We start from the raw sequence: 14,665 nt of genomic DNA, 5'->3' as shown, positions 1-14,665 counted from the left end.
TTTTTCCTAGCCACCGTGCTTCTACACCTGCATTGCTTGCTGTTTGGGGTTTTAGGCTGGGTTTCTGTACAGCACTTTGAGATATCAGCTGATGTACGAAGGGCTATATAAATACATTTGATTTGATTTGACTTTTAACTTTTTAACATTCAGTAAACACAATATAAATCACATTGTTTTCTCTTCTATGGTCATAGTTGGAATGTACACTATTATACAAAACACTAAGAACACCTGCTCTTTCCACGACATAGACTGACCAGGTGAATCCAGGTGCAACCTATGATCCCTTATTGATGTCACCTGTTAAATCCACTTCAATCAGTGTAGATAAAGGGGGGACAGGTTGAAAGAGGATTTTTATCCCTTGAGACAATTGAGACATGGATTGTGTATGTGTGCCATTCAGAGGGTGAATGGGCAATACAACATATTTAAGTGCATTTGAACAGGGTATGGTAGTAGGTGCCAGGCATACCAGTTTATGTCAAGAACTGCAGCACTGCTGGGTTTTTCACACTCAACAGTTTCCCGTATTTATCAAGAATGGTCCACCACCCAAAGGACATCCAGCCAACTTGCCACAACTGTGGGAAGCGTAGGAGTCAACATGGGCCAGCATTCCTATTGGGACACCTTGTAGAGTCTATGCCCTGACAAATTGAGGCTGTTCTGAGGGCAAAATGTGTGTGGGGGGGAGTGCAACCCAGTATTAACACACTCAAATATGGTCAGATACAGAGAGAGAGGGAGAGACTGAGTTGCGTGTCTTGTCTCAGCCAGTCTCTGAGGCTACATTACAGCTTGTAAAGGTCGGGTTAGGACGTGGTTAGTAGAGACGGGATAGACACTGAGATAGCTTGATGAAGTGTAATGTTGGAGAATGAGGCTCAGAGCGAAATAACATTTAATTGGTTTGTATGGCCCTTGGTGTCCAGTCAGACATACAATACAGGTCCCAAAGAGATTAACTCTGCTTATCAAAATGGCGGATTAATTAATCAGTGAAACAATGTCATTATAGTGAAGACATCTCACTCAGAGTTTATTTACCCCTAACAGTGCATAAAGATTTTACAGCTAATATGCAGTAATTAGACGTGGCGATGAAGTTGTATGATTGCCCTGTTGTTTCCTTATAGCTACTCTCCCAGTTAGTCCTCTGTACTCCCCGTTCCCTTCTCTGTTTTATGGGGCGTAGAAAATAAAAACAAGTTAATGCAGAGCGATAGATCATGCCAGTTCTAAGGCTGGTCCACCATTTTAAACAATGTAGCATTTAACCAGAAGAGTGAAGCTAATTATTTCAAATGGCAGCTCGTGAAACAGTATTAATGTCTAGTTTCTACATGGATACATCTAATATATCGCACTGATGAAGAGTCTGAAATGAGAATTTTAAAATAATTAACTAGCAGGAGAAACATGCAGAGATGTAGGCCTAGATGTCAAATTCAAATGGTGTTGTTCAAATAGAACATGACTTCATGCCACGATTATTAGAGATTTGTTATTAGAACAATCTGCTGCAGTGATTCTGAAAAAAAAAGATTGTTTCCATTCAACGACAACAATATGATAACCCATTGTTACATGGTGGTCCTGTGTTACTCAGTAGATAAAGCATGGCGCTTGCAACACCAAGGTTTGTGGGTTTGATTCCCGCTGGACCCACCTGTAGGTAAAATGCATGCATCACTGAAAGTTGCTTTGGATAAAAGTGTCTGCTAAATGGCGTTATTAATTTACATGGAGTGTACAAAACATTAAGAACATCTTCACCCTGTCAGAACAGTCTCACGAGGTGTCGTTCCAAAGGGATGCTGGCCCATGTTGACTCCAATGCTTCTCACAGTTGTGTCAAGTTGGATGTCCAAGGCTGGCCTTCGTCAGACATTTTGAAGAAAATAATAGGTCTATCTCTCAGTCATTAACTTTGACCGAATTGTAACTAATTCTGTCAAATGTTAATCTTACAATAATGTTATACAATGTTACGGTGTCATTAGCCCTTAAATTACAGGGAAGCGCTTTCTATCAGGGTTGAGGAATTTTTTGCAACAAGGGTCATTCTATTGTAAGACTCAAAATTATTATTTTTTCGTGTGAATTCAATGTAATGTTGTGTTCATTCAATCTAATGCACGTCAGAACTATGGAAGTAGGCCTAGATATTTAAACAAAACAAACACATTTCAGAGAGATGACAACACTTTAATATGCAAGTACGCACATGTCTTCTCAGCATGTCAGAACACCTGGTCTCGAATGTCAGTGGAACATTCTGTGCTGTAGTAAAGACGGTCACAGAGGGAGATTCATGGTGATTGAGAGTTGAAAAGATTAAGAGAAAGTTCCCCCAAATAATCATTGCTTTCAATGCCAGAGACATTATGGAAGCCTGTTTAGGGAAGAGTTAGGTAAGTTGAGTAAAAAGGTTAGTTGAGACAACCCTTGTTTCTAGGAAACCATACACAACATTTATAATTTGACCAAATATTTAGGAAGAGGTCGTCATTTCATGGAGTCTGTAAAGGAAGAAACCACATGGAAAAAGTGGTAACAAGTTAGGTCCAAAAAACAGATTTGCATTTATTGTGTTAGAGTTTTCATGATTCTTGTATCTAAACCGAAGTAGATCATTTTAAGATTGTTCTATACATCAGTTGGGGTCTCTATTAGCTTCAACATGAAGTCCTAAACCTGAGCATGAAAGTGAATCCTTGTAACTGTAGGGGCTAATATATGTCAAAAATGTACCTTGGGGTAAATTGAGTCAATGGCCACGGGGTAAGTTTAGCCAATGTAAGTGTTTTCTAAAGCAAGAAATTATCGCTGGGATATAAGGTAACACCAGGGCCTGGCCTATGCAAAGTGTTTAAAACAGTACACAAATGTTTTTAGGTGTTACGCCTGTGTTAAAAAATGATGATTAAGAAAATTATTCAAATACAACAAAAAATGATTGTGATGAATTGTGTATTGGAAATAAAGAGACGTGGTTTTCAAAGGGTAATATTTAATACAGCACAGAAAAGTGTAGGGCTCTCAATTTATCCAGTCCTTCTTTTCAACTGACCCCAAATACAAGGTAAGATGTACCAAGATACTTTTAAAAACATTTCTTCACAAGCTATGTTTTGTAAACTGTCATGTTTATTTCCAGGAATACAATACATCCTGAAATCTATGTAGATATCTTTGTTAGAAATAATACTATATTTCCCTTGACGGAGTCATACTGAATGTAAAAAATGGCTCAACTTACAACACTCTCCCAAACAGTTCATCCATTTAAGTCTTGATGCATTTTATTTGGATGCCTTCTATGTGATCATGCAAATCTACATGAAAATGTATGAGCAACTCTGGCACATTCAAAGGATGATTCACAGAAACATTCCTAAAGTGCTATTTCCTTCCATGGCATTATTCACTTGTATAACCCAACTCTCAGGGTTATCACTAGTTACCACAGCCACAGTCAAAGTTGGCTATATCGTTAAAAAAAAATTATGAAAACACAAATTTGCTTTTTGATCTTAATCTAAGGTTAGTGGTGGGCATAAGGTTAACAGTGTGGTTAAGGTTAGGTTTAAAATAACGTTGATACATTTTAGAAATAGGCGGGGTTTACGACTTTGTGATTGTGGTAACTAGCAAATGTCAGTTGTGTTATTGAGGCTCTTTTGTAGTGCTAAAGCAACCTCTGCTGGTCATCGCGGAAATAACCAGTTGCCTCTTCGGTATTTCCGTTTCCGTGTAAACAAAACAACATGGCAGCCCACGTAGGTACTGGCATAGAGATTTCGAGTTTTACTTTTATAGCTTAGCATTTCTAAACTCGACAGTATGAACGACTCAAATTGTCAGCGTGCTGCTCTAAAGTTCTATTGCACCGCAGGGAACGGCATGGAGCCTTTCCTGATTCAGGAGGTGAAGACCAAACTTGCAGCCAAAGATGTGAGTAGTCAAGACATAAGTTAGTTCCAGGCTACAGTATTCGTGTAGCTAACGGTAGTAATAATGTGCAATGCATTTATATGAAACACTAGCCAATAAAGTAATACCGTTTATATAAAATGGTCTTCCTCTTAACTAGCCGGAAGCCAGGCCGCTGACTGCGCATGCATATTGCATAGGTTGGCTGCTTGGAAAAAAAGCCAATCGTACATCCTGGCTCTCTATTAATCTTTTCTTATTAACAACTGTTAAGTTCATGTTGTTGACATGGTTAAATGTTAGGGAATTCTTAGTTTGCACTAAATAATGTGTATTGTTTAGGTGGATCACATCCCTGGAAAAGTGTTCTTCACCACCTCTTTTGAAATAAAGCAAGTGAGGGAGCTGAAATCTGCAGAGAGGCTGTTTCTACTTCTAAAGCGACTCTCGGCCCCAACAGGTAAGCCTACCAAATATTCTGTGTGAATATTTATCCTCCCTGATTAAAAGTATGAAGCTGCAATTAAATGGTTTGCACAGGACTTTATATTTTTACTGTAGTTATTTTTCTGTCACACTCAGCTAAAACACCCTCTGGTATCCAGTCAAGGCTCATGGGTGATGGAAGTGACTGGACCAGAGCTGTGTTGTCATGGAGATGCCTGCAGAGAGACCTGATGATGAGAAGCGACTGTACCTTGAGCTTGGCCCTACCAGGGAGGAAGAGGAAGATGGAGGAAGAGAGTGGTGTTGAGGGGTCAACTTGTAACGGACCAAATGGAACACAGAAGCTGGGACTAGGGGGGGAGAGACGAGAATTAGGACTAAGCAAGGATCACATTTCATCAACAGAAGACTCTGGAAGTGTAAACTGTGTTGCAGGGGACAAAGATGAAGAGAACCGTAGAGAAGGCATCCGTGACAGAAAGACATCCACAGTGTCTTTCAGAGTGAACTGTCGGTGCAGTGGGGCCCTGTCCAGACTTTTCTCTCCCCAGGTATGCACTTTGGAGGAGAGAAGGTATTTGTCACATCTTTGCTTCTCAATGGAACTTCAACCTATAAGAACAGGTGTTTAGTCTGGTAGGTTTCAGGTTATTGTGTTTTTTTAATGAGGTGATAGAGGAGGATTTGACTTTGTCCTGTTTGTGATGGTGTCTGTCTAGGATCTGAGTAGGATCATTGGAACAGTGGCGAGCAGACAGCTGGGCTGGAGAGTGGACCTGAGGAAACCAGATCTGGAGGTAATATGAACCATACATGGTCATCACCCTAACATGGAGGTAATGTTAACCATACATGGTCATCACCCTAACATGGAGGTAATGTTAACCATACATGGCCATCACCCTAACATGGAGGTAATGTTAACCATACATGGTCATCCCCCTAACATGGAGGTAATGTTAACCATACATGGTCATCACCCTAACATGGAGGTAATGTTAACCATACATGGTCATCACCCTAACATGGAGGTAATGTTAACCATACATGGCCATCACCCTAACATGGAGGTAATGTTAACCATACATGGTCATCCCCCTAACATGGAGGTAATGTTAACCATAATGGTCATGGAGGTAATGTTAACCATACATGGTCATCCCCCTAACATGGAGGTAATGTTAACCATACATGGTCATCACCCTAACATGGAGGTAATGTTAACCATACATGGTCATCACCCTAACATGGAGGTAATGTTAACCATACATGGCCATCACCCTAACATGGAGGTAATGTTAACCGTACATGGTCATCACCCTAACATGGAGGTAATGTTAACCATACATGGTCATCACCCTAACATGGAGGTAATGTTAACCGTACATGGTCATCACCCTAACATGGAGGTAATGTTAACCGTACATGGTCATCACCCTAACATGGAGGTAATCTGGAGGAATATGAACCATACATGGTCATCACCCTAACATGGAGGTAATGTTAACCGTACATGGTCATCACCCTAACATGGAGGTAATGTTAACCGTACATGGTCATCACGCTAACATGGAGGTAATGTTAACCATACATGGTCATCACCCTAACATGGAGTTAATCTGGAGGAATATGAACCATACATGGTCATCACCCTAACATGGAGGTAATGTTAACCGTACATGGTCATCACCCTAACATGGAGTTAATCTGGAGGAATATGAACCATACATGGTCATCACCCTAACATGGAGGTAATGTTAACCGTACATGGTCATCACCCTAACATGGAGTTAATCTGGAGGAATATGAACCATACATGGTCATCACCCTAACATGGAGGTAATGTTAACCGTACATGGTCATCACCCTAACATGGAGGTAATCTGGAGGTTATATTCATTTTGCCATAACCATAATTGGATGATTACCACAACCTGTGAGGAGATTCTCATATTTCTTTGTCTGACCATGCCAGGTGTCAAAGTCCATTTAAATATTATGCAGTCAGGCATGTTGACGATACTGTTTATACACTGAACAAAAATAAACGCAAAGTTGGAATTGAATGTTCGTTTCTCTGCCATAAGCTGCCTCCAGTGTCATTTTAGAGTTTGGCAGTACTTCCAACCGGGTTTACAACCACCGACCACCTGTATGGAGCTGTTTGCTGATGTCAACGGTGTGAACAGAGTGCCCAATGGTAGCCGTGGGGTCATGGTATGGACAGGCATAAGCTATGGACAATAAACAATTGTCGATGGCAATTTGAATGCACAGAGATGCCATGATGAGATCCTGAGTCTCATTGTCGTGCCATTCATCTGCCACCATCACCTCATGTGTCACCATGATAATGCATGACCCTATGTCTGTACACAAGGATCTGTACACAATTCCTGGAAGCTGAAAATATCCCAATAAATATGTTCTTAACTCTATTTTCTTAACTGCATTGTTGGTTAATGGCTTGTAAGTAAGCATTTCACGGTAAGGTGTTGTATTTGGCGCCTGTGACAAATAAAATTAGATTTTCTTCCATGGCCTGCATACTCACCAGACATGTCACCCATTGAGCATGTTTTGGGATGCTCTGGGGGATGCTCAACAAGTACAACAGCGTGTTCCAGTTCCCGCCAATATCCAGCAACTTTGCACAGCTATTGAAGAGGAGTGGGACAAAATTCCACAGACCACAAGGAGATTGTGTCGTGCTGCTTGAGGTGAACATTCACTCCAGTCTGAGGCCCTGAGCGCTCTTGTTCAGGTTTTCATTAAGGATCTCTCTGTAGTTTACTCCGTTCATCTTTCCCTCGATCCGGACTAGTCTCCCAGTCCCTGCCCCTGAAATACATCCCAACAGCATGATGTTGCCACCACTATGCTTCACCGTAGGGATGGTGCCAGGTTTCCTCCAGGTGTGACGCTTGGCATTCAGGCCAAAGAGTTCAATCTTGATTTCATCAGACTGGACAATCTTGTTTCTCATGGTCTGAGAGTCTTTAGGTGCCCTTTTGGCAAACTCCAAGCGGGCTGTCATGTGCCTTTTACTGAGGAGTGGCTTCCATCTGGCCACTCTGCCACAAAGGCCTGATTGGTGAACTGCTGCAGAGATTGTTGTCCTTCTGTAAGGTTCTCCCATCACCATAGAGAAACTCTGTAGCTCTTTCAAAGTGACCATCAGGGTTCTTGGTCACCTCCCTGACCAAGGACCTTCTCCCCCGATTATTCAGTTTGGCCGGGCGGCCAGCTCTAGGAAGAGTCTTGGTGGTTCCAAACTACTTCCATTTAAGAATGATGGAGGCACTGTGTTCTTGGGGACCTTCAATACTGCAGAAATGTTTTGGTCTCAGAGCTCTATGGACAATTCATTCAACCTCATTGCTTGGTTTTTGCTCTGACATGCACTGTCAACTGTGGGACCTTATATAGACAGGTTTGTGCCCTTTTGAAATCGTTGTTCGATCAATTGAATTTACCACAGGTGGACTCCAATCAAGTTGTAGAAACATCTCAAGGATGATCAATGGAAACAGGATGCACCTGAGCTCAATTTCAAGTCTCATAGCTAAAGGTCTGAATACTTATATGAATAGGTTTTATTTTGATACATTTGCAAAAGATGTCTATAAACCTGTTTTCGCTTAGTCATTGTGGGGTATTGTGTGAAGGTAATAAATTGAATCAATTTAGAATAAGGCTGTAACGTAACAAAATGTGGAAAAAGTCAAGGGGTCAGAATACTTTCTGAATGCACTGTATATCATGTGTTTCCTCTGTAGGTGAATGTGTATATGAGTGATGACCACTGTGTCCTCGGGATACCTCTCCTCAGGTTGGTGACATGATCAGAACCTGTTCTTGCCCTCTGTGTCGACAACTGTATTCAATGTCTATTTCCTTCTGGATATCTCTTCTAGTTGACTATGTCTAATAGTGTACGCTTCCCTCTTTCTCGCCAGGCTTCCTTTAGCCAACCGGAGTTATATGAAGACTACTGGGCTGAGATCCACTATAGCCTGGGCCATGGCCTCTCTGTCAGACATCAAGGTACTGTAGCTACCTCATGGCATGGAAGGAGTTCCTCTCTCCAGCTCATGTGTTTGGTCTCCTCTTCCTCTCTTTGATGTTTGGTTGTGTTCTGAGGTTCTGTGTTAACATCAAAAGGGCCAACTATGTTGTTCTCTTCTCACACCGACGCTTGGCCTAGTGTGTTCTGAATGTATTCTCTCCTCTCTCTACCAGCCTGGCTCTTGTGTGATAGACCCGATGTGTGGAGTGGGAACTATTCTACTGGAAGCTGCACATGAATATCAGGTGAGTCTTCTGAGGGAACCTTTTATTTTGATCCCATTTTAATTTCATGTCATGTGGGATGCTTGTGTTATATTTTTGATGTGGATGTAGTTAAGGGATGTAATTGACAGAAAAATGTTGTAAACATGCTGATCCTTTTTTAATTCCATTACATTTGTATAATTCCACTTAAATATGTTGTTTTGTTCAGAAATTCATAGTGGGGTTTTTTCTCTAAACAGGATGCCTTTTTCCTGGGTCTGGACATTGATGAGTCTCAGTTAGTGAAAGCTGATCAGAATGTGGAGTTTTCAAAGTTTGGGGATAGGGTGCAGCTGCTGCAGGCATCATCCAAGGGTAGGAATGCCAATCCACTACACATGAGTTATTGTGAAGTATGCTGTTTATGACCATTTGTCATGTATGACTTCATAAAAATGTGGTTAATTCTGACGTATGTACTGTAGATCAAATTAGGTGTTTTAATACATGTAGCAGTTGTCCCTGATATACTGTAGGTATTATAGTATTTGGTTACCCACAATGCAGTAAATTATTCTGCATGATTTCCTGATTTAATTCATTTCTCCTCGTTTTCCTCCTTTTTGTGAAGAGATTCCACTGCCTTCCTGTAGTGTGGATGTCGTTGTCTGTGACGTCCCTTTTGGGAAGAAGTTTGGCACCAAGACTGACATGGCTGCCTCTCTTCCAGTGATTGTGAGAGAGATGGAAAGGTATTGTATTTAGCTAACTGTAGTATCACGTATCCCAATTTCATAATTTCTCAAATAAACATTCAGGATACAGCAAAAGTTGAGAGGAATTGCTTATTGATTGATTTATATTAATCAATCAAACATGCATGTTTTTTCAGAGTTCTCCGTGTGGGTGGGACCCTGGTTTTGCTGCTTAGTCCCCAGCTCTCCTGCCTGCTGAAGAAAAGCATGACCCCCAGACCAGTAACCTCACACACCCAGGGAGAGGGGACTGGGGTGGGATTAGGAGGGGATGTGGACCCCTCCCATACCCCAAGCCTTTTCCCCTCACTACAGCCCCTAAGCTACCACAGAGTGAGCCTGGGAGCTATAGATGCTCTTATTCACAAGTATGTCAAGATACTGACTGCTACTACCACACTCAGTGGACCTCACTGTATACACACACTCAACCCCTGCATAGTGGAGCCCGAGTGAGACTTTTAGGAGATGGATACACTGGATTCAAGAGACATTCGCACACACTTCAAAGACAATACCACCTGTGAAACACAGAACATCACTGTATCAATTTGGCATGGTTATAATTTCACCGACATGTACTGTACTACCACAAAATGAAGAGAAATGCTTCAATGTCATAGAATGTCAAACCCAATTGTGTTACTACTTTTATTCTATATTTCCAATTACTTTGTTAATGGTGGAAGGAAATAATGCATAGTTCTTGAGTTCCTCAGTTTCACTTCTCAGGAGTCTGAAATTCTGCAGCTCTATTTACCCAATCAGACAATGACTCACATCCAACAATTATACACTGTCTGGGATTAGATTACAGAATACATCCACTGAGACTAAGGTAGATACACTCTGCTTAGGTTCCACTGGGAGGATTAGGGGTTGGTATCCATTGATGGGGGGTTTAGTTGCGTATGCACAGGGGTTTGTCTGTGTCCATTGACAAGAGGATTAATGGATGTCCTTACAATTTTGGTTAGAGATCTGCTATTCTAAGTATATTCTGCTTGATCCATTATGGTCAGAGTACATATCAATGTCAGTTTGAGCCACATCTTTCTAGAAATTCAATCTTCTTTTCTATAGTTATTTTCCTTTCAAATAACTTTCTATCATTTTTGATGACACGTCAAGGCCTCTGTTTTCCCACCAGTGATTTGACAGTTATTTGCATGACACTGAATTCTGATCACACATAGGAAATATGGAAATGTAGCAGTAGGCTGAATCACAGACATAATTGCATAAAGGCCCCAGACAAAGCCTGAATGCAGGGGTGAAGCCAACATTGATGGTTCAATACTTCCACAATTCCAGAATGTTTTGCTCCATGGAGGTAACCTAGATTTAGATGCAGGGTCTAATGTTAGTCCCAGGCGCCTGCTGCAGCAGTGTCAGACAGATGTCTGGGGATGGGCTTGGTCAGCAGGCTGTTGATGTGAAAGATTCAGTAAGAGGTGTGTCCGACACAGTAAAGGGGTGTGTCGGACACAGACATATTAGACTCTTTCTTCCTACAAGCCCTTGCTGCAGCTCAGTGTGTGTGTAACACACAGCAAAGTGTATATCAAACGCAGCAAGGTGTGTGTCAGACACCGGCGTTGGGGGCACCCTTGCCCTGCTGGGCTTTGCTGCTGCTACAGCTGAGGATGGGGAAGGTGGTGCACATGCATCCAGACGTCACCGTCAGCCCCAGACTGAGCCAGGCACAGAAGCTGGACCAGCTGTAGCCATGCTCCACGTCAGCAGGCAGCCCGTAGATGAAGGGAGGGACCCTGGCCAGGTCGTAGGACACGTTGGCCGCGTAGGTACACAGGGAGATGGTGCTGAAGATCCCTAAGAAGGAAGAGGGACCGCAAAGAGAGGAGGAGAATGTGCAAGAAAAATCAGTTGTTTAAGAAAACAGACTATCACAATCAGGTGATTTTTTTTGAGGGTGGGTGTAACAGTACCTGCCATGAGAAAGAGCAGCCCAGAGACGTGCTGAGTGAGAGACTTCTCCCAGGCGAAGCTGACAGACGCCACGATGCAGCCACACAACAGAACGGCTGCCGCCATGCCTAGAAACCCTGCTGTGATCCGCCTCAGGTCTGACATCGGGAAGTAAATGTAAATTAATATATGCCCTCCTTTTGAATGGAAGGTAGTGGGAGAGTAATAGGATGTCTGAATGAATCAGGCCCATCGGGGAACCTCCTTCATAATGAGAAAAGGATCTTACGTAAGAGGTGCCACTCGTCCTGCTGGATGGTGCGGGTCAGGTTGAGAGGGATGTTGCGGAGCCGTATGGGCTGGGAGAAATGGTACTTGATGATGGTGCATCGCTGGGCTATACCTGCACAGAGACAATAACTTGTGTGAACATAATGTGTATCAGGTTAAGGCCAAAATATAGAAAAGGGCAAGTGTTTCTCAAGGACAGTTGTCTTGAGAAAAGCTGTACTCATTTATTAAGTAGACTCCCCTGTTTCTAGACTTTATAAAGCCCAAGGGGGTCTACTTTCACTTTAATGCCATGATTTATTCTAGCATCTTAACTCTATAATTAGTTGCTATGGTATAGTCACGTACACGATAAGGTTTACTTTGATATTCAGACCTACATATCATGTGAACAGACTTCATAATAGGGTTTTAGAGGCTGTAAGTTAGAATTTTACCCACAAGATGGCACATTTGACTTCCTCTAGACTAGTAAAAGCCAAACGTGGAAATGCCGCACCAACCCAAATAGGTCTACTACATCTGTGATAACTAACATGTTTTGGAGTGATGTGTACTGAACAACAATATAAACGCAACATGTAAAGTGTTGGTCCCATTTTTCATGATCTGAAATAACTGATCCTAGAAATGTTCCATACGCACAAAAAGCTTATTTCTCTCAAATTTTGTGCACAAATTTGTTTACATCCCTGTTAGTGAGCATTTAATATTTGCCAAGATAATCCATCCACCTGACAGGTGTGGCAAATCAAGAAGCTGATTAAACATCATGATCCTTAAACAGGTTCACCTTATGCTGGGGACAATAAAAGGTCAGAAAAAAATGTGCAGCTTTTGTAACACAACACAATGCCGCCAATGTCTCAAGTGTTGAGAAAAAGTGCTATTGACTTGCTGACTGCAAGATAGTCCACCTGAGCTATTGCCAGAGAATTGAATGCGATTTTCTTTATCATACGCTGCCTCCAACATCATTTTATTGAATTTGGCAGTACGTCCAACCAGACTCACAACCGCAGATCACGTGTAACCACGCCTGCCCAGGACCTCCACATCAGGCTTCTTCACCTGCGGGGTCGTCTGAGACAGCTACCCAGACTGCTGATGAAAATTAGGGGTATTTCTGTCTGTAATAAATCCCTTTGTGAGAAAGCTATTTCAGATAGGCTGGGCCTGGCTCCCAAGTGGTGAGGGTTTGTGCCCTCCCAGGCCCACCCATGGCTGCACCTTTGCCGAGTCATGTGAAATCCATAGATTAGGGCCTTATTTCAATTGACTGATTTCCTTATATTAACTGTAATTCAGTAGAATTGTGGCATTAAGTATGGCAGGGATCTGAACTGCTCCCCTTCCACAAACTATATACCAATATTACAAAATGTTGGCCTACTGACATTTCCATTGTCACTATATTAATTGGTATACTCATTTTTTATTTGAGAACCCTAGCTGACCAAACTCAACTCCACGATTTTGAGCTTTTGAGCAAGTTTCCAATTGATTGAGTTCACAGCATGTTATGTACAGAAGGTGTCCATTAATCTATTCACATGTATTCATATTGATATCATGTTCTATCCTCATGTAAATGATATGGATCATAGAAATATAATGTATATTGAACACATCCAACACTTCCTAGAATGGCTTTGGTGTCAGGTCAAATGTAATGACCTTGATTTCTGACAGATGCAGTCTGAAACTGATCAGATCAGAGAGCTTCTCTGAGGTCTGTATGGTGGACACACTCTACCACGCATGCAACCTGTCTACACACCTAGGCCATAGTGGTTATCCAAATTAATAGATTTGTTATGGACACAAATATACACAACCATGGCTTACAGATGGGCTAGACCCACACAGAATCTCAGAGGACAACATGATAGTTTAAAACATGTTTTGAAGCTATACATCGTTTGTTTACAAACACTGAAATTACAACAAAAGCAACTACATTTTGGGTTATAGTGGGTTTAAGTCAGTTGTAGCCTACTAAACTCGTGAGTTTTTTTCAAGGATCAATGGATATATGATGAATTGAAATGACCATTGAACAGCATTGCATTTACAAAAAGTCCTACTATTTCTTTCAGGAAAGTTATAGGCCTGTATATTGGGTCGGATGTTAAGTAATATCTCCAAGGGATGCGGTTTCACTGCACCGCACTGGGCCCCGGGTCAAATTCCCCACCGCATCTCTTACCCTTGGATATGAGGTTGTCGATGTCCTTGTCCTTTCCTAGATAATAACATTTCCTCCAAAGTCCAGAGTAAGTGGAGAAAATGGGGCGCCCGCATTCCGTTTCTAAAATTCCCATTCCCAAAATGGACCTCCAATTTTCCAGGAGCTCCTCTCTACTCCCGACGTGGATCGCCCGGAGCAGCGCCTGGTTCCTCCGAGGATTGCTGCTGTCCATCAGGGGCAGGTGATAGATGGGCATCAACCGGTTCTTGTGTTCGTTGGCGTCCGGACCGAACTGGTCGCAGTTCTGCCTGTGCCGTGTGGTGTCCGTCTCGTACCAGTGGTCAGTCATGATAGCGGTGATGAGAAGCACCAGTGACGCCAGGCTCATGGACAAACTGATAGCTGTCACCAAGGTCTGTTTCTCCATCCTTCGGTCATCAACATTTGAAGAGTTGGTCAAGGAAGCATCTGTCACTCCGTCCGCTTCACTCCTCCTAATCAACACGGGTGTGCAGGGCTTCATCATGTCCTACATGATGCCGAAAAGGCTGTAAAGTCCTGGCATCTCCGGCTGGGTGCAGGCACAAGAATAACCCGACTCGTGTTCCTGCTCTCCCACTTCGTCGACTCGCTGACTTCAGTATATCCTATAAATGTGGCATGAGGTGTGTATATCTGTAACCTGTGCGCGGCCGACTCTCTGTGTGCTGTGCTTCGGATTTCCAGTTTTGCGGGATCAAAACAGGTGCTGCGCACAGAGCGCGCGATGAAGTGTCAATCATTCTGTCAGCGCAGCAGTGCGTCGCTACTAATAAAAGTCCCTGTGGCACGAGAG

General features: G+C 42.4%; 2 protein-coding genes across 4 annotated transcripts; one reads left to right on the top strand and one right to left on the bottom strand.

Moving 5' to 3' along the window:
* Positions 1-3,707: 3,707 nt before the first annotated feature.
* thumpd2 (THUMP domain containing 2) lies at positions 3,708-10,056 on the top strand. 3 transcript variants are annotated; one of them, XM_035757421.2, is made up of 11 exons: positions 3,722-3,792; positions 3,905-3,963; positions 4,285-4,402; positions 4,525-4,940; positions 5,109-5,186; positions 8,169-8,221; positions 8,349-8,436; positions 8,632-8,703; positions 8,925-9,039; positions 9,296-9,416; positions 9,557-10,056. In XM_035757421.2, the coding sequence occupies exons 1-11, from the start codon at positions 3,777-3,779 to the stop codon at positions 9,873-9,875; spliced, it is 1,455 nt and encodes a 484-aa protein (XP_035613314.1). In that variant the 5' UTR covers positions 3,722-3,776; the 3' UTR covers positions 9,876-10,056. The 3 variants fall into 3 exon arrangements, with proteins under 3 accessions (XP_035613313.1, XP_035613314.1, XP_035613316.1); XM_035757420.2 differs by having other exon boundaries at positions 3,708-3,963; XM_035757423.2 differs by lacking the exon at positions 3,722-3,792 and having other exon boundaries at positions 3,949-3,963; positions 4,548-4,940.
* Positions 10,057-10,714: 658 nt separating this feature from the next.
* Positions 10,715-14,665, bottom strand: LOC118371806 (transmembrane protein 178A-like). The gene is made up of 4 exons (XM_035757424.2): positions 13,849-14,665; positions 11,638-11,751; positions 11,369-11,506; positions 10,715-11,252 (listed from the first exon to the last, which is right to left on the bottom strand). Exons 1-4 carry the CDS (start codon positions 14,354-14,356, stop codon positions 11,005-11,007), a joined length of 1,008 nt encoding a protein of 335 aa, XP_035613317.1. The 5' UTR covers positions 14,357-14,665; the 3' UTR covers positions 10,715-11,004.

This window comes from Oncorhynchus keta, chromosome 36, assembly GCF_023373465.1.
Source record: "Oncorhynchus keta strain PuntledgeMale-10-30-2019 chromosome 36, Oket_V2, whole genome shotgun sequence".
In the NCBI taxonomy this organism is placed as follows: Eukaryota; Metazoa; Chordata; class Actinopteri; order Salmoniformes; family Salmonidae; genus Oncorhynchus; species Oncorhynchus keta.
Note: the sequence above shows the minus strand (reverse complement) of the source record. Positions and strands in the feature narration are given on the sequence as shown.

Excerpts from the sequence above, each read along its gene's own strand:
- thumpd2 (XM_035757420.2), top strand. The coding sequence starts at position 3,853 with ATGAACGACTCAAATTGTCAGCGTGCTGCTCTAAAGTTCTATTGCACC. Across the intron at positions 8,437-8,631 it reads CCTCTCTGTCAGACATCAAG|CCTGGCTCTTGTGTGATAGA; the intron begins GTACTGTAGCTA and ends TCTCTCTACCAG. Across the intron at positions 8,704-8,924 it reads AAGCTGCACATGAATATCAG|GATGCCTTTTTCCTGGGTCT; the intron begins GTGAGTCTTCTG and ends TTCTCTAAACAG.
- LOC118371806 (XM_035757424.2), bottom strand. The coding sequence starts at position 14,356 with ATGATGAAGCCCTGCACACCCGTGTTGATTAGGAGGAGTGAAGCGGAC. Across the intron at positions 11,752-13,848 it reads CGACAACCTCATATCCAAGG|GTATAGCCCAGCGATGCACC; the intron begins GTAAGAGATGCG and ends GTCTCTGTGCAG. Across the intron at positions 11,253-11,368 it reads GCTGCTCTTTCTCATGGCAG|GGATCTTCAGCACCATCTCC; the intron begins GTACTGTTACAC and ends CTTCCTTCTTAG.